Source organism: Diceros bicornis, chromosome X (assembly GCF_020826845.1).
Source record: "Diceros bicornis minor isolate mBicDic1 chromosome X, mDicBic1.mat.cur, whole genome shotgun sequence".
Taxonomy (NCBI): Eukaryota; Metazoa; Chordata; class Mammalia; order Perissodactyla; family Rhinocerotidae; genus Diceros; species Diceros bicornis.
Window position 1 is genome coordinate 36143658 of NC_080781.1, and position 19570 is coordinate 36163227.

Genomic DNA, 19570 nt, shown 5'->3' on the forward strand with positions numbered 1-19570 from the left:
CTTGATTTTTTTTTCTCTTTTTTTAAACCTGAAGCTATTTTATTTTTATTTTATTTATTTATTTTTTTTTGTGCGGAAGATCAGCCCTGAGCTAACATCCGTGCTAATCCTCCTCTTTTTGCTGAGGAAGACCAGCTCTGAGCTAACATCTGTTGCCAATCCTCCTCCTTTGTTTCCCCCAAAGCCCCAGTAGATAGTTGTATGTCATAGTTGCACATCCTTCTAGTTGCTGTATGTGGGACACGGCCTCAGCATGGCCAGAGAAGCGGTGCGTCGGTGCGCACCTGGGATCTGAACCAGGGCCGCCAGTAGCGGAGTGCGTGCGCTTAACCGCTAAGCCACGGGGCCAGCCCCCTGAAGCTATTTTAAATCTGCATTTCAATGCAAGCAACTGAGCTTGAACTGCTCTCAGGACACAGTCTGTACCAGCCAGGCTGAAGACGGAACCTGCCAGGGTGGACCCCGGGAGCCTGGGACGTGCTCCTCTGGGAGAGGGCGGGAGCTGCCCTCTGCCCCCGGCCCTTGCAGGAAGGTCTGCAAGGCCTAACCCTGGAGAGGAACTCCCTCTCCCTCTAATCCTCGTGTGGTTTGTCCCCAAGCTGTTTGGCCTGCAATCTGAGGAGACAACTGCCTTTTCGTGTTTTATACATTTTATTCATACATTTCTCCAACTTTGAAATGACAAAAGCCCAATTCTATGGTTTCCCATTACACAGCATCCTACAGGTATGTATTTTCTACAAAGAATACTATGAAGTTTCTCTTCCTCCCCTGTCACACAAGAGATAAGTGATTAGGGTTCCATCGACTTGTACTGGACTGGCAGTGCACCAGCGTTCTGGTTGTTCTGGCGACAGGGCAAAGGGATCAGGGCGGGAGGGCGTGTGCTAAGGCATGTAAATAGATACACACAGAGAGAAAGAAAAGCGGGACATTTACAAAGAATCCGAACCTTTCTGATCCCTTCCCCTCCTGGGTGTTGGAGGACACCTCCTGCACAAACGCTCTTGCACGCTAAGGCTTTGCTGTACCCCGCAAATACTTACAATTGGATACGGTGAAATATACAACAACCGTCAACATCGCTCTCTTTTCATCACTGAGACAATACTTCAAAACCTTTTATAAAAAGGCAATTATACATACAGAAAAAAGAACACGTTGGCAAAACTTTATGCAAAACAACCCCAGAAATGAGTTTGAATGGCGACGTGCCTGCATTGCAATTAAACATGATGCTGTGGTCTCAGCATGTGAAGATTATGCAGCCTTCGCATCAGTCACCCTGCCTGCGGCCCTCGCAGCCTCCTGCCCACCTGCTCAGGTGCCATTCCAGGACACAGCTGAGACTGGAAATCAATTCCCCCAATTCTTGGTCTCTTCAAAATGAAAAACAAACAAACAAAACAAAACAAAACAAAAACAGGTGGGACCACTCACTGTGTAGGAACACCTATTTCTACTCCTGAGCAGAACTCCTTCTAAGAGATTGCACGTCCTCTGGGTCCCAAGATGGGTCACCCAGAGGTCTGGGTCACCCCCAGGCCTCTATCGGTGGGAACACCAGCATGCTCCCTTGGTCAAGTGCCAGAGAGAATGGAACTAACAAATAAGTGGCAGCAAAATTCCAAATTTCTGAGCATACATACATAGATATGGAGTTGTGCTTGGGGCCAGAAACAAGGTCTCCTGTGTGGCGACAAATCTCTCCGTTTTCTTTTGCTTGGTCCATTTGCACAGGTTCAAGCGAGTTGATGGAGGATCAGGTGAAAGGTGGTGGGAGTTCTGGATTTTTCTATCCCCCCAAGAGCTAAGACTTGGCAGTGCCTGTCCTAGAGTTGGCGTGGCCCTCCTCTTCCTCCTCTCTCTGTGGGCTGGATCTGCCCACCTTCTGCAGCCCAAGAGCGGCAGAGAAAAGGCCAGATAAAAGGAATGTGGACCAGTGAACACAGTCTTCTCCCTTTCTCCCACTTCCGGGTTGCATGTCACAGCTAAACTTCACTCACTGAGCTGGAAGACCTGAGACTTCCAATTGCTCCAAGTTTAAGGCAAACTGCTAAGTGAGCGTGGGCCAAGCCAATCAAGCATTAAGCACCATGGGGATAGTCCTGTAACCGAAGACACCAAATGGAGAGGAAAACCTTACTTGTAAAGGGGTAAGAAAGGAAAAGTTCTACCAAATGAAATGATTCATGATTAAAGTTTGTAGCCCTTCTGTAAACTGCAGTGAGAAGCGAAATATCTTTCTAAGAGAATTAACTAGAGGCGCAGAACAAGAGAAAAGCGCTCAGGGACCTGTACACTGACATGCCGTCATCAGCCTCAGTGTCATAAGCTCTTGTAAACAGGATGGAATTAGGAGGCTGTGTTCAATTCTGGACAATCAAACCCCTCCCCCACCCCCCGACACACACATACACACCCCAGTTTGATCAGAGGAAACAAGGAGGGATGAGGACGTAAAGGGCTTATTTTGGAATGCCGATTACAAGGTGCGTTCACCTCTTTCCAAGGGGAAAGCATGGGACCAGAAATTATAATTACGAATTTATTAATCAAGAAATTTTCTTGCTAGCGTTAGCAGCATTTTCTCTTTGCCCCGAGTTAAGAGACTGACCTGAAATGAAGAGGACAACACATCGGTGGGAGATGAGAGTTGGCTTTGGGCTGCCTGTCCTTAGGGGGCAGCGTCCACTCTGGGCACTTCCAGTGTCGTTTCCTCGAGGGGGGCTCAACTGACTCAATTTTTTCAAGGAATGAGGTCGAAGCCTTAATGAACAGATAACTATAAGCGATTTAAGAACAAACAAAAAACCTCTGCAGTAATGAGATCAAAGGCTTTGAAAAGATAATCGTAGCAAGGAGTCCAGGCCCGACTGGCTGGCCCAGCAGTGAGATGGACTGGAGCCTGGGGAAGAGGAGCATTTGCTGCATCCTCATGCAGTGAGGGCTCTGCAACATTTTTAGATATTCTACCACCAACAGGATGGGCTCAGAAGATGCCTTCCGAATGCAAACAGCAAGAAGTAGGTCATCTATTTCTTTTCCTCTCTGAGCAAATATTTTAAACCATCTCACCTGACAGGAGATACATTTAATTGCATTTTAAAAGGCTACCATATTATCTTGACACTGGGAAACTTCCAGTGAATTGAGTGACATTTTCCTTTTTAGTGTTGAAAATGAATATGCTGCATGTGCAAAGTAATTACTGCCTTATGATTAGTAAATCAGGACATTTCTTCTTTTTAACAAATAATTCAACATGTTAAAAACCGTTTTCAGCTGTAGGGAGTGGGGTTGGGGGGAGGAGAGCTCTCAGAATACGGCTCAATCGACCTGGGATAAGATTTAGTAATCTAATCATTTGTTCTGGTCTTTGAAAGGAAAAAAAATGGTTTTGCTGATGGAATGGAAGCAGTAAAGAAGCTTCTTAGCAGTTTTCTCTGATTGCTTAGTGGACAATTGTAATGGAGCAGCAGCAGCAATGTACCAAAATTACTCTGAATTCAGAAATTGAAGTATTTTCCGCTAGGTCATAAAGACACTGCTTTCGAGAAGACGTGTATTAGTGGAATGGAACAGATGACCTTTTTGAGAAGTCATACAGAATGAGTTCTGGGTGCAGGAATTTTGCCATCCGCACAACGGCAAGAACAATGCCTGTGTGCTTCTCCAAGGATGCATAAAGCGACGGGGAAGAGAGGACGAGCGCTACAATGCTTCTCAATCCTGGGGCCACATTTAACTCGGCATTGCTTTTCTCTTCCTCTGCTTGATCCACCTTTATCAACATGGCAGAGGGCTTAAGACAGGCATCCTCAGCATCTCTGGAGATTTGGTCTCAAAGGGCAAGTGGGGGTGTGGCGGTTTGTACCAGAGGGAGGGAGTTTTTGTTCCCTATGTGTTAGTTGTATTCTTCTTTGTGCTTCATTGGAAAAGAGGTAGAACGGGCACTTTCACACTGAGAAGAGCCCGGATTGTGGTCAGTACCGTCATGGGAATGACTGTCTGGCCTTGGCATCAGTTAGATTTAAATCAATCCTAACACAGCCCTAAACAATGCTTGGAGTTTCTCTCTCCATCCAGGGTGTCTCTGGTTTGGCCACCCTGCTGTGGGGCCCCAACAGAAGCAGTTCACTCAACACCTTGTTAGTAAGTTGCAGACTCATCTGATCACTGACAAAGGACAACATCAGAGAAAAAATCAGCATTGTTTAATAAGAGTAGGTGGGAGGGGAGGGTGACACCGTAAAAGGAGTATACAGATGCCTTCTCTGTGTGGCCCTTTAAGAGGAGCTGGTCAGCTCAGAACACACCCTGCACCCCTGCCAAGGCACAAAGTGATGAGGCCATCTAACTGACAAGAAGCAAACACGATGGTCTTTTTTCAAGGATCACAGGTTAACAGAACCACTTCACACCCTGATACTCTAATGAAAAACCTTCCACTGACCTCTGGCAAAGAGTCAAAAAACCCCCAGTCCGAATCTCCTGTATTGGAAGAATGTGACCTCATGGAAGGGTGATGAGATGGTTAATGTCTCTAAAGCAACAAGGAAAGATGATTCTCCTGTGCCAAGGGATATAGCAAGAGGAAGGAGGAACCACAGATGGCCTCCAGTACACTGGTGGCCCTCGAGCACACTGCACTCTGGGAGCCAGACGTGGTCCAAGCTGTGCTCTGGCAGAGTATTTTGTTGTCCTGCCAACTGATAGTCACTCCTGGGCCTTCGATGGTTCAATGAACATCTAATGGATTATAAAATCTAAAAGATTATCACCTTGTAAACCTGAACAAATCTATAACGAAATGAAGGACCCAAAGGCATTTAATTATTGAACACATAAAAGGAAGTATATTTAAAAAAAAATTGGTCAAACTGTCCTGTTAGTTATCATTTTAAAGGAATTTACAGGGCTGTTATAGATTATTCTTTTGGAATAATTCAGTTTATAGCAAATGCCTAAACTGGTTTCTTCATTGCACAGTATATTCTCTTAAAATGGGTACTTTAAAACAATTACATACATATTAAAAATCCTCATTTCTTTGCTTAATTAAAACGTTAATACTCTCAGACAACACAGATCTGAAATGGTGAAACCAGCAATTCCCCCTCCCACCTTACAACAAATTAAATTGAGACAAAATTACAAACACATTTCACTACATGATTATTATTAATAAAAATCAGTTTTTTTTTTTTTTATAAAGTTGCCCGAAATGCAAGGGATGTGCATAGGTTTACAACTTAGTCATAATAGCATTTTATTCTTATTCCCCTGGGTGTGCCCCGTGAACGGAATGTACTTTGCTGTAGATTACAGATTGTTTTGTCCAACACAGACACACCGACAGCATAAACGCTCGCGACTGTCCACATGCATTAAGAGTCAAGACCCAACTTCAAATCTCTACAAGGTTTACAGGGTGCTTCAAAGAGACAGTATCACATTAGCTGGATGTTACATAAAGGACTTAAAAAAAATACTATTCTAACAAAAAAAAGAGAGAGAGAAAAAAGGCCTTTAAAAATTTATGACTGTTTTGTAATCACTAGACTGATTATTTCAAATAAATAAAGGAAAGAAAGATATTCCAATCCATAAAATCAGACTCTAAAAAGAATGTAGTGTTCCACCCCCAGTCAAGGTAACAGAATCATTGTTTATTATTATTAAAATAGATTATAGAAAGCAGCATCTATTTTGTGCAGTTTTTAGGGGCCTTGGAAATAAAAAGCTATGATTTCCAAAAATATAACATTCCAAAGGATTGAATAATACATACATTTAAAGATACATTTTATTAAAGTTTAGGAGAACTGATTAAAAAAGATACTGTCTCTTTAAATTAGTGTGTAATTGTTTTTCTCCTCCTATCTATTTGGACATGACAATAATTATAAATGTAGGTCACACTACAACTAGGTAGTCTCTAGGGACCACAACCTGCTGACACAAGGCCGATAACAAAGAGGCTTTTCCATGTATGAGGTGGCTCCCAGATATGCGTCAGATATCTGGGGAGAGGCCTAATAGACCCAGGAGACCGGGACCCACTGCGGGGCTGTGCACACGAGCTCAACGGCTTCCTCCAGATGTCTGATTGTCTCATCAATTTCATTGTTGATAATTGTGAGATCGAAGTAGTGTGCATATGTTCTCTGTAAGATATCAGACTCCTTCTGCAGACGCTGAAGAGATTCATCCTAAATGGTGATGGGGTGGAGATGGGGGTGGGCATGGGAGAAGGGAAGAGCAAAGAGAAGACAGAAGTCAGCTGGATTCTTTCTCTTTTCACGTTTCTGTTTGTCTCAGTGTCAGAAACAGGCAAGGCCAGACCTTCAAGTGCCGCATCTGGGCATGAGACCAAGTCTGCTTCATGACAGAGGAGACGACGGTCACCAGGATGGCAGGGTCACAGAACTACTGCTTGCAACCGGGACTGCTCACCATGCAACAGAGGGCTCCACGCCAAACTGGATGGGCCAGAGAAAACAGACACTCTCCAGCAAACATCACCCCCCCTGGACCTAGCTGTGCCTGTCCCAGGGGCAGTCAGGGACTGACTAGAGTAGCCCGAGCAGTTGTGCCCTCATCCCTCTAGCCCAGGCCTGCCTGTCTGGCTTTGGTGGGAGGTCAGAGTCCTGCACCCCTCTTCCCTTGGTCCTCTGCACTCACTTGCGCCAGGCCCCAGAGCCCAGCTGCATCTGCACCAAGAAGCCCCTGCCTCTGGACAACAAATTAAGTTGTATTTTTCCCTTTTCTACTTAGAGGTTCAACATGTTCCAGGAATTCAATTACATATAATGGCCCTCACTCAACAGCAGCAGATGCCAGAGGCAAAAGCTTTTTGGATGTTACAAATAATGGATGAAATAAGGTCATTGCCTAGATACAACGGCAACTGGCATCTGATGAATCCCCTCAAATTGGTCTGCATTGGAAATGGCCAGCCGAGTGTCACTGTTCATAAGTAGTTGCATTTCTAATGGAAAAAACTCGGAAGGAAAAGCAGCTACTGGACTCTAGGGAGCTTTGGCTGCAGTAAGGAATTTCCCTCAACTCCCACAGCTTGCTACAGATTTTGAGAACTCTCGCCAGGGTGAGCCCACGAGAGGAGGGAATTCAGGGTCCCTAGCTTGTCACGGAGTCTGACTTTAGCTTCAGGATGGCAGTTCTTTCACGACAGGGATCTCTTAACAGTCACCAGAAAGTCTGCCTCTGCATCTTGTTATGCTGAACTTTCAATGGACAAGCTCAAATCTGAAACTAGGGAACTTTGTAAGTCAAATTAACACCCCTCTCTTCCCCACCACTACGTAGGTGAGCTATTGGGCTGAGTCTTAAATATATATAGATACAACTGAATACCTTTTTATTTGATTAGTATCTCTCTCCCCAACTAGAGCATAAACTTGTCTTGTGTGCCCTGTCATCACTGTGCCCAGCACTTGGCATTGTGCCTTGTACAAAGTAAGCGCTTAACAAATGTTACTGAAAAAAACAAGCACTTGGCTAATACTGGCCATACAGGATTTGATGAGTGTTAAATTTATAATCAAGAGACAAAGCAATTCTACTAGGAAATGGGGCCCACGATGATAGGGACACATCTCCAGAACAACTAAAAGATGCAGTGCCTTCAGGTATTGGGAGCCGTGGTGCCCAGCGCTGGCTTAGGACCCCTCCTCTTCTCTGAGCCCATCAGTTATTTACAAGAGACCCTTCTTGATGAGCCTCGGCCCTCGGGTGCAACTTTCTGGAAAGAGGATCTGAAGTGAAATAATGACACTTGATTGATTCCATCATGGCACCGCAGTAGGGATGGACAGACAGCAGGGAGGTTGGGAACTCAATCTTTTCTATCAGGACACTCTGAAATGACAGTGTCCAATCTGTTTTGTCATCATCTACCGAAATTTCAAAGCAGGACATGGCATGTTTTGGATGTTAGGTTAACTACTACAGTGTAGATAAGACCTCAGTTAATAATCACCTTCTAAGGTCCTATCAACACACTTTCTGCTTGCACTTAAAAAGCATAGCATTTTCACTGTGGCTTTACTTTACAATAAATATAACGCAAAAGCCCCATTTTAGGAAACATGCATCATTCACCCAAACACAGGAGTGCTTCTACCAGTACGAGAAGGAATGATTCCTACCTTGTCACTCTCTGGGCTAGGGGATTCTATTGCAATATACAGTCCTGGGCTTCAAAAATCACTAGCAGAGTTTATGATTTGCTCAGAAAACATTCAAGAAAATTTATGGCTGAAGCATCACATTTTTAACGTAGTTCTCTTTACAGAAAAACAAAGCTCCCTCTTTTTAATTTTTTTTTGGGAGGAAGATCAGTCCTGAGCTAACATCTGATGCCAATCCTCCCCCCTTTTTATTTGCTGAGGAAGATTGGCCCTGGGCTAACATCTGTGCCCATCTTCCTCTGCTTTATATGGGACGCCACCACAGCATGGCTTGATAAGTGGTGCGTCGGTATGCACCCGGGATCCGAACCTGCGAACCCTGGGCTACCACAGTGGAGCGCGCACACTTAACCACTGTGCCACCGGGCCGGCCCCAACAAAGCTCCCTCTTAAGGATCATATCAGATGAAGCTATATTTGTCAGTTTCTTCCTCGACAACACCTTGTCTGCAGGCCTGACTCACACGTGAGCAGGGCTCAACTCAGAGAAAACAAAATGCCTCTATTCTAACAGCAAAAGCAAGGGTTTGTGGGAACAGAATGTCTACATTCTAAATCTATGAAAGGAAACAAGGGTGTATTTTATCACCTCCTAGCTGGTACTTACAGGCAATTTTCTGCACCATTTTGGCAGCTATGGAAAATTAGTAAAAGGGCAGGAAAACAGGCAAAAAAAACAAAAACAAAGCAAAGATGATAATTCAAGAAAAATACATGGCAACCAATGGATAAGAGCTAACCACAATGCGGAGTTTCAAACATGTTTGTGTGTTAAAGAATATGGAAAAGGAGAATTTACAAAGGAATATCCTTTTGCAAATGAAATGACAAAAAATAATGATTGAAAATATGAGTAACATAGAAATCTAAATACTTAATCTTCCTTAAAGGTACACAAAGTGAAAATTTCCAAGTCTTGATTTTACTGTCATAAGCTTGGGTGAGTTTACTGAACAGAGCTAAGAGCCCTCTGGTGGTTTCTAGACCCTGTAGAAGTAATGGTCTTCAGGACAACTTTGTGTAGGAGTCTCCTCTTAAGAATGACCCCACAACAGAGAAACACTTACCACTCACAATAACCAGTCAACTTCTAAGTCAGCCTGGTATGAGATGGTGCAGCCAACTCTCGCAGGCACCATCTCTGTGGCAGCTGCTGACCTGAGTTGGCCTGAAAGAGGACCAGAGCTCTTTTCTAGGTCTGGTAGTCTCCAGGGGCCTGGAGAGAAATTCTGCATGGGTTCCGCTCCAGAGCCTGCCTAGGGAAACCTGGGCAGCCCAGCCAAGGTCATAGATTCCTAGAGCTCTTCTCAGGCAAAGCAATCCTTGGCCCAGAGCTGGGCCTGGGGGCTGCCGCTTTCTTAGCACAGTCCCTATCAGGAAAGGTGTGGGCTGGCAGCCCTGCAGGCAGGAGCCACCTGGAAACGAGACTTACTGATAAGGCCACAGGCTGACTGCGCTTGGGATTGAGGCTTAAATTTGCCTAATGACTTGATCTCGGAAGAACCACACTTCTCTATATTGTTTAATTCCTAATACTGAAAGAGGACCTCAAGCCTGGGAAATCTTAATGGCCAGCATCAAAAACAAAGCAGCGCTTCATTTAGTTGTCTTAATGAGATGGGGCTTTGGTCTGGAATGCACAACACAAATGGATCCTTAAAACAGGGCGTGCTCATTTGGGGAAAAACGGAGTGATTCTTACCTCATTTAAACCTGGAGTAATAGTTGGTGCGGCAATAAAAACAACAAAAGGAGCAAACTCGGCAGTTCTCAGGACCTTCAGTGCCTGGGTAAAGAAAGAAAAAATGAGAGTGAAAAGAATAACTAATGCAACTTTCAAATGAGTCTATAAAAAAATCACATAACTGAAAAAGCCCTTGATTCAAATTTTTGGCAAGGTATTATTAAATTTACCAACTTTATAAAAAACTTCTATTACTCCTTTTCTTCCAAAGGATGAACAACAGCCATCAGCAAATAAAAAGTGACAAACTGGACATTTTTCTTATGAATCAACCTGACTTATTTTTCTATAGACAAGTTAACACTGATTATGTTGGTTAATGTTCATTTACACCTGGTTATTAACTGTAGCCTGAATTTTAATTTATAGGAAATGCATTTTGGGGTAGACTTGGACCAGCAGTCTGGCTTCACCACCCATGCAGAGCCCACTACACCGTGTTTCAACTTCCAAATTGCTAACAAGGATAGCAAATCCTGGCTACTGTGAGGGCTGTGTTCACCCTTACACAGGCCTTCTGAGATGCCCTGATGAAAGGCCCCCGGTGGGACTCACAGGGAAGGGAGACCCCGGCCAGGGCTGGAGTCAGGAGCCCTGGGCTTTTTATCTTAGCTCTGCCACTAAATGAGCTGTGTGGCTGTGGGCAGTTCATAGGTTCACGAGAAAATGCTGCATTCAAGGGAGAGGGACCTCTGAGGCCCCTTTCAGTTCCCTTCCAAGGCACCAAAAACCTCTACTGTGCAAGCTACTAGTTTGCACAGACACACTGCAAAGCTGACACCTGATGCTGTAGGAGTTGATTCTGGTAAGGAATCACTGCTTCAGTTCCTCCCCAGTAAGAACATGACACTCCTAGGGGTTACAAACTCCTCTCCACAGAACAAAACCCAACATATACAAGCACACGTTTCACAAGTGACTGACATGGAATTAATTCGTATGCATCGGGGTAAACATCTTGCTGTCCTTTAAACAAGAATTTAACATGTCTATTCTGTTATCCACTTATTTTGCTTTCTAAATGGCCTTTCAACAACAAAATGTTTGCTTTGCCCTATTCCTGTTCCTCCCTCTTTTGCCTGGTTTCCTGCAGTAGCAATTAGACTGGTCGCTCTACCTCTAGTTTTGCTGCGTTCCAATCCATACTCAACTCTTCCACTAGAATGGTCTTTCCGAAACGCAAATCCCATCAGATCACTCCTCTGCTCCAAACCTTCAACAGCTCCCTATATGGGCCTTGGGATAAAATGTACACTCCTTAGCATAATTGGCAGATCCCTCCCTGTTGAGCTCGCCCATGCTTACCTGTCAGCCTCTCTCTGCCCCTTCCCCTCCAGACACTGGCCTTACTGAACTACTGTCAGTTCCAGAAAGGGCCAAACTCTCTCTGGCCTCCCGGCCTATTTTCTTACTATTTCTGCCTGGACTCTCCAACCCCTCACCCCCACCCCGACCCTCCCTTTTGCTTGGCTGAGTGATCCTTCAGCTCTCGGTACTGATGTTCTTTTCTCTGGAAAGTCCTTCGTGAGCTCTGAGCCTAGGTCAGGGGCCCTTCCTGTGTGCTCCTGATGCACCCATACTTATGCACCCATAGTACCCATCACACTGGAAACGCGAGTGCCCAGGTATTAGAGGGTAAGCTTCTTGAGGGCAGGGGCTGTGTCTTGTTCAGGTGTCTCCCTCATGCCCAATATGGCACCTGGCATAGATTGTTTTTATGATAAAACAAAAATGTAAAAGCAGTACATATAATTTACACAAAATCTATCTTGCCTTTTGAGGCAGGTTCGACTAGAGGGTACTATGCTTTCACGGCTGAAGAGAATCTCTTGGCCTCTATGAATACACAGGTATGTTAAGAGGCAAACTAGATAGTACAGGCAGACCTCGTTTCACAGCACTCCACAGATATGGTGTCTTTTACACACTCAAGGTTTGTGGCAGCCCTGCGCGAGCAAGTCTATCAGCTGCCACTTTCCCAGCAGCATTTGCTCATTTCGTTATCTTTGTACCACATTTTGGTAATTCTCACAATATTTCCAACTTTTTCATCATTATTGTTATATTTGTTATGGTGATCTGTGATCAGTGATCTTTGATGTCACTATTCTAATTGTTCTGGGCACCACAAACCGCGCCCATAGAAGATGAACTTAGTTGATAAACGTTGTATGTGTTCTGACTGCTCCACCGACCAGCCATTCCCCCATTGCTCTCCCTCTCCTTGAGTCTCCCTATTCCCTGAGACACAACAATATTGAAATTAGGCCAGTTAATAACCCTACAATGGCCTCGAAGTGTTCGAGTGAAAGGAAGAGTTGCATGTCTCTCACTTTAAATCAAAAGCTAGAAATGATTAAGCTTAGTGAGGAAGGCATGTCAAAAGCCGAGACAGGCTGAGAGCTAGGCCTCTTGTGCCAGTTAGCCAAGTTGTGAATGCAAAGGAAAGGTTCTTGAAGGAAATTAAAAGTGTTACTCCACTGAACACAAATGATAAGAAAGTCAAACAGCCTTATTGCTGATATGGAGCAAGTTTTAGTGGTCTGGATAGAAGATCAAACCAGCCACAACATTCCCTTAAGCCAAATCCTAATCCAGAGCAAGGCCCTAACTTTCTCCAATTCTGTGAAGGCTGAGAGAGGTGAGGAAGCTGCAGAAGAAAAGTTTGAAGCTAGCAGAGGTTGGTTCATGAGGTTTAAGGAAAGAAGCTGTCTCCATAACATAAAAGTGCAAGGTGAAGCAGCAAGTGCTGATGTAGAAGCTGCAGCAAGTTTCCAGAAGATCTAGCTAAGATAAGTAATGAAGGTGGCTACACTAAACAACAGGATTTCAGTGTAGACAAAACAGCCTTATATTGGAAGAAGATACCATCTAGCACCTTCCTAGCTAGAGAGGAGATGTCAATGCCCGACCAAAGCTTCAAAGGACAGGCTGACTCTCTTGTTAGGGGCTAATGCAGCTGGTGACTTTAAGTTGAAGCCAATGCTCATTTACCATTCTGAAAACCCTAGGGCCCTTAAGAATTATGCTAAATCTACTCTGCCTGTGCTCTATAAGTGGAACAAACAAAGCCTGGATGACAGCACATCTGTTTACAGCATAGTTTACTGAATATTTTAAGCCCATTGTTGAGACCTAGTGTTCAGAAAACAAGATTCCTTTCAAAATATGACTGTTCATTGACAGTACACCTGGGTCACCCAAGAGCTCTGATGGAGATGTACAACGAGATGAATGTTGTTTTCATGCCTGCTAACACCACATCCATTCTGCAGCCCATGGGTCAAGGAGTAATTTCGACTTTCAAGTCTTATTATTGAAGAAATATATTTTGTAAGGCTATAAGTGCCATAGATAGTGATTCCTCTGACGGATCTGGGCAAAGTAAACTGAAAACCTCTGGAAAGGGTTCACCATTCTAGATGCCATTAATGAACACTCGTGATTCATGAGAAGAGGTCAAAATGTCAACATTAACCGGAGTTTGGAAGAAGTTGATTCCAACCCTCATGCAGGACTTTGAGAGGTTCAAGACTTCATTGGAGGAAGTAACTGCAGATGTGGTGGAAATAGCAAGAGAACTAGAATTAGAAGTGGAGCCTTAAGATGTGACTAAATTGCTTCAATCTCATGATAAAACTTTAACAGACGAGGAGTTGCTTCTTATGGATGAGCAAAGAGAGTGGTTTCTTCAGATGGATTCTACTCCTGGTGAAGATGCTGTGAAGACTGTTGAAATTACAACAAAGGATTTGGAATATTACATAAACTTAGTTGATAAAGCAGCTGCAGGGTTGGAGAGGGTTGACTCCAATTTTGAAAGAAGCTCTACTGTGGGTAAAATGCCATCAAACAGCATCGCATGCTAGAGAGAAATCGCTCATGAAAACAAGAGTCAATCAATACGGCAACCTTCACTGTTGTCTTATATTAAGAAATTGCCACAGCCACCCCAGCCTTCAGCAGCCACCACCCTGATCAGTCAGCAGCCATCAACATTGAAGCAAGACCCTCTACCAGCAAAAAGATTACAACTCACTGAAGGCTCAGATGATGGTTAGCATTTTTTAGTAATAAAGTATTTTTTAATTAAGGTATGTACATTATTTTTTTAGACATAATGCTATCATACACTTACTAGACTACAGTATAGTGTAAACATAAGTTTTATATGCACTGGGAAACCAAAAAATTCGTGTGACTCGCTTTATTACAATATTCACTTTATTGAGGTGGTCTGGAACTGAACCTGCAATATCTCCAAGGTATGCTTGTAAAAGTTTTAACTTTCTTTATTGCAAGGTTCACTTTCATTAGGATTATGTTTCTGAATTTTAGTTACACAGTATCTCCTTGTGGGTTAAGGGAGCCTGGCACGTTGTTTGACCTGTCCATCAAAGTGCTTTAATTGTGAATGTCAGATTCCTCTTGTGAGAAAGCTCTTCAAGCTTGCATATGTTCATTTTTGAAAGAAGTAATTGGCAATTTCTTTGCCAATCCTTTTGTGACTGAAGCTTTAGCAAGGAACATCATCATGAAAAAGTCCATATATATAGCTCAATCGAGCTTAACAGGGATCTTCACTTAGAAATGTCCTTTTTGTCAATATTACCTTAGGCCTTTTTTTCTGTCCTTCCTGTGCTCATAAATCAGGTAACTACAGGGTCAGTTGAGACATAAGGTTTGGTCATCACCCCACACCCACCCACAGCCAGCTTCTGTGCAACTCGGGAAAAAGTCCTAATGCGCAATTCCTACCCTTGCTTCCATCCCTGAAGCTACTCCTTGTGCCAGGTGGAAGTCCACACAGCCTACATGCTGAACAGAACCCATGGAGGAAGTCAAGAATGACACTCCAGGCGTGAAATGGTCTTTGCTCCGCTCAGTGACCCCAGCCTGATAGCCACCCAATTCTTTGAATACTTTAAATTCTAGCTTGCTATCATATTACAACAGCAGAAAACACACTACTTGGAAAACATTAGCTCCCTGCAGATTATCCTTCTCCGCACTGCATGCACGCCCTTCCTCTTGATCCATAAAGACACGAAGGTCATTCTGCACTTACTGCATAAAAGTGTCAATGAAGACTGTGCTCATCACACTGCCAAATGCCTTTTGTGTCTAAGAATCAGGTTATATTCCTTTAGCAATTAATTCCAAGGGAAGAACTGGCATACTTCTATTAGAGGAGAATTATGTGATCCATGACATCCTCCTTTTTGTCCTGGTTGCCAGGAAGTTCTGAGCCGACTTTCATGTTCATCACAGTAACTACAGCAGCCTCTGTGGTTAGCATGTTTGCTTCCTCTTCCTTTTCATGGCTTTGATTTTCTCTTCCTAGCCTGTATTATTGCATTTTCAAAAATTATAAGATGCCTCAAATCCTGATTGAGATGTTCTTGTCTAGTCACCCTCATATCTTCAGCACAGTCACCACACATTTCTGTAGTTGTTCCTCAAGGTCTCTGTCCCCATACTTTGCTCTACTTATGAGTCTCAAGTGAGTACCATTTATTGTGCAGTCTCAGCTTGCCTGAGGTCCAGGGTCACTTCAGGGACAGGAAATGGAATTGCTTCACAAGGATTCCCCTCCCTCAGGCCGTTAATAGGCGACTTTAGGTTGATCTCTACACCCTCTTCCTTTCTAACTTAAGATGAGACACAAATTTGTTAGCATTACAGGCAAATATCTTTTTCTGAATCCCAGAGAGGAGAGAGAGAGAGTCTAGAAAGATCACTGACAATACGTTGGATTCAAACAGCCAAAGTAATATTAATTTAACATTTAGTTAATTTAACTTCTTTAGTGCTCTTTTGTGGAGATAAATTGATTTTGTGGCTCGTCTATGGCCAATAATTAATCTCAGGTGCCTATCCTCAAGGAATAAAAACTCATTTGACCAAGTATCTAAGATGCAGATATCTGTAAGACTCACCTGGTTTGCAAACTTAAAAAGTACATAAGGGCAAGCGCCTGAGCCACTTTGTACAAAAATCTAAGAGTTTAAGGAAGACCAAGCACAGTGACCCCAGAAATAATCTTAAGAGAGTCAACTGATTTCACAAAACAGCCCCTGGTTCAGAACCTGGCTCTTGTTTCAAAGTACAGATTCCTAATAAGACAGCAGCTACTCCTTGAGATGACTACTTCTCCCTCTGTGGGCAAAAGCAAACCCACAAATATTCTGCTAACTCTTAACTTTTTAATGCAGCAAATGGATAAATCAGAATAAAATTAAAATCTAAAACTGTCACAGTAAGTTTTGATTACACACTGGAGCTATTACAGTTTCAGCTTTAGGGACGTAGATTATTTTCTGAGCCATGGCTTTATTTCCATGAGAAATAAGTTCCATAGTTTTTCTCAGGTTTGACTGCCTTCTAGATTTTTCTAAATGTTAATAAAAACAAAGATTTAAATTGTACTACTGTATACAAGGTGGACCAGCTTAAGGATTCCCAGGGTTAACTCTTCTAGGATGGTACAGTGAAAGGAGGCTGGGATTTATTGTAAAAAACCCAAATCCCAAACCAATACTGTTCAAATTCAAACCTCATTTTCAATAGGCTGTAAAATTTTGGTCACGTCACAATTATGCTAACTCTTGGTCTCTTCATCTACAAAAGTAGACACCGATATCTCTATCTCAGGGTTACAAGGATTAGGTAAGGAGTACTAAGGTTTGGCAAAATATAGAGCACCAGAGGAACACAATCTATTCTTATTATTTTAAAAGAAGCCAGGTTACTCATTTTCTTCTAGTTTAATGTCTTTGCCATGGTTCTCTAGGTTTAAAGTTGGAGCACAACATCTTTTTTTTTGTGTGTGTGTGAGGAAGATCAGCCCTGAGCTAATATACGTGCTAATCCTTCTCTTTTTTTGCTGAGAAACACCGGCTCTGAGCTAACATCTATTGCCAATCCTCCTTTTTTTCCCCCCCAAAGCCCTAGTAGATAGTTGTATGTCATAGTTGCACATCCTTCTAGTTGCTGTACGTGGGACGCGGCCTCAGCATGGCTGGAGAAGCCGTGCATCAGTGCGCGCCCGGGATCCAAACCCGGGCCGCCAGTAGCGGAGTGCGTGCACTTAACCGCTAAGCCACGGGGCCGGCCCACAACATCTTATCATATAGTATTATGAGACATGGTCAATCTTGCCTGAACTGTCTAAAAATTAAGATGGCACAAAGTATTAGACCCAAACTAAACGAGCTGAACACCACTGTTAGGTGGTCTTGCTATGGTCCACACATAGTGGAAGTGGTGTCAGCAGTGGTAGAAGTGAGAAGGTTTTAAAAAATGCCACATGGCACTTCTCCTGTTACGGACAATTTTTGATGTACATTGAGGAAGGAACTTCATCCTCACCACCTGCTGTCTTATTGGTATTCTTAGCTCCTGGCACAATGCTTGGAGTACAGTAAGTGCTTAATACAAGCTGGTTGAATCAAACTGTCCATGAGATAAGTTGAGGGGGAATCGAACAGGCTGGGGCAGGAAAAGGGCGTGGAGAAAAATGTCCTAAGGAGAGCGCCTCCCCAGAGCAATGAGGCTCTGCCTGACAGCAAGTTGGTCATGACCACGGGCACCCTGAAGGCAGGATGTGGGCCTTGCCCAGCCTGGGGAGAGAGTGGGCTGAAGGCAGAGAAGCTCGAGGGTGCAGCCTAGTTGGTGCAGCCCCTGTGGGCAACTGCAGCTGTACTGTTGGACACGACAGCCAGTGTGACAGCAGGACTGGGCATGAGGGCCCCGGGCGGGAGAGCCTGGCACCAGAGTGGTCAACCAGACCAAAGAGAGGAGCAGGACCTGGGTGATTCTTGTCCCCAGGGCCACCGGCCCAAAGAGTCTCCGGCACAGAACAGGATGCCTATGGCCTGCCCTCAGGGGTAGGTGGTTCTGAGGGGCGGGGACACAGGAAGCAGGAGAGAAGAATGCAGTGAGCTCATCCAGCAGTCAGGGGAGCAGGGAGAGTGCTCAGCCGGGGATGAAGGGTGCTCTGGTGCCCAGTGCCACACGTAAAAGTGACTGCTGTGGATGTCCTGATAAGGCTGAGAGAAGTGTCTCCCACTCAGCAGTGCAGAGCAATGCATGCCTGGGCAAGGGTACAGGGAGAGCTGGACGCTAGGAGGGAGCAGCGGGAGCAGCAGCGGCGGCGGCGGCGGCGGCAGCAGCAGCAGCGGTGGTGATGGTGGTGGCGGCAGCAGTGGCAGCAGCAGCAAGTAAGGCAGAAAGCCCTCGAAAGTGGACTTAGGTAATGCACAGGGGGTCTGAGGAGCCCTGCAGCCAGCATACTGCTAGAGACATTACTACCAGCAGAAAACGACGTTCAGGTGAAGACCAGTGTGGAACCCAAGGAGAGGATGTCGAAGACCAGGACCAGGATTGAGACTTTGCCTCTAGCCACCCCTGGCCAGAAGATTTTTCCAATCCCTAGTAAGGAGGTATTAGTAGTTAAACAAAAATCAATCTGCGTTATACATCATATATTTAGTCCTATAAAGATCCAAGTTAATTGTTAAGTAAACTGTATGGCGTTCACCCTACTGTTGCTTTCCTCCCCAGCCCCTTAACTAGATTCCAAGTTCAAGAACCCCATCAAGTGCTGTGAAACGGAAACGGGTGAACCCACTGGCCATGATGCTAGGATCTTGGAGCTGAGTAACTGAGTTGTCAGACCCTGGCTACGCAGGTTCCGTCCTCAATTTGGGGATGGATAGGGGACCAAGTCTCATAAGGTGGCCCTTGAACAGGGATCTCCCCTGCCTGGGATAGTCAAGTAAGCCTCCTGATGAAATGGAGCCTGCTTGAGGGGAGCTGGTCTACCATTTCAGCAGGTGGTATACCAATTCTATTTATAAGTGATAAGGGATTTCTGGTACAGATTTGTCTTAGAAATGGCAGGCCCAGGAGTCACACAGGCACCCACAAGCCTCTCCTGTAAGCTACCCCAATGTCTACAACTCCCAAATCCTTCCTACTGGGTTTTAAGTTCCACTTCTGCTTGGTTTGTCTTCAGAGATGAAAAAACAGCTTGTCAGCATTTTTGATGTAAGGCCTTTGGCTCTCTCTTTTTCAAGTTTAATAATTCCTATTGCTTCTAGCATAGGACTTATCTACAAATCATCTAAACATCTCTGTGTCTGGCTCTCTGAGTCCTCTCCAAGTTCTCCATATCCCTCCTAGTTTTAGCTCAGGGCCAGACATCATCCTCAGTAAAGAGATGGCAGAGGCTGAGAACCACAGCTCTCCATTCCTGCTCCATCTGACATCCCTCGGGCTCACTCGTGCTTGCTTTCATAAAGCTAGTGCTGTGTCTCAGCCCCAGGCCCCAGGATCAGAGTTTCTCGTTGGTGATTAATGTAAGATGCTGGCAGAGGCTCTGATGGCCCAGCATGAACTGCACCAAGAGAGGAAATGTGGCTAAATAACAAAGCGCCAGAGTCTCAACTTGAGGTCAGATGATTGTAGGATTTCTGGCAGGCAAAGACCCAATCAGGTACTTTCTTGAGCTTCTGAGTATAATGAATCTCATAAGAGAACAGTCTTTGCTTCTTAAATACACGGTGTGTGCACTGAGTCCAAGGATTAGTCAGTTTGCATTCTAGAT

At 44.4% G+C, this 19570-nt stretch overlaps 1 protein-coding gene across 10 annotated transcripts in view; it reads right to left on the minus strand.

Moving 5' to 3' along the window:
- Positions 1–4195: 4195 nt before the first annotated feature.
- CASK (calcium/calmodulin dependent serine protein kinase) overlaps positions 4196–19570 on the minus strand; it is a 381795-nt gene continuing 366420 nt past the window's right edge. For all 10 annotated transcript variants that reach the window (XM_058535677.1, XM_058535675.1, XM_058535673.1 and 7 more), the window contains 2 exons: positions 9919–10002; positions 4196–6215 (listed from right to left, as the gene is read on the minus strand). In XM_058535677.1, coding sequence (XP_058391660.1) covers positions 6039–6215; positions 9919–10002 — 261 coding nt within the window. In that variant the 3' untranslated portion in view covers positions 4196–6038. The remainder of the gene's footprint in view (positions 6216–9918; positions 10003–19570) is intronic.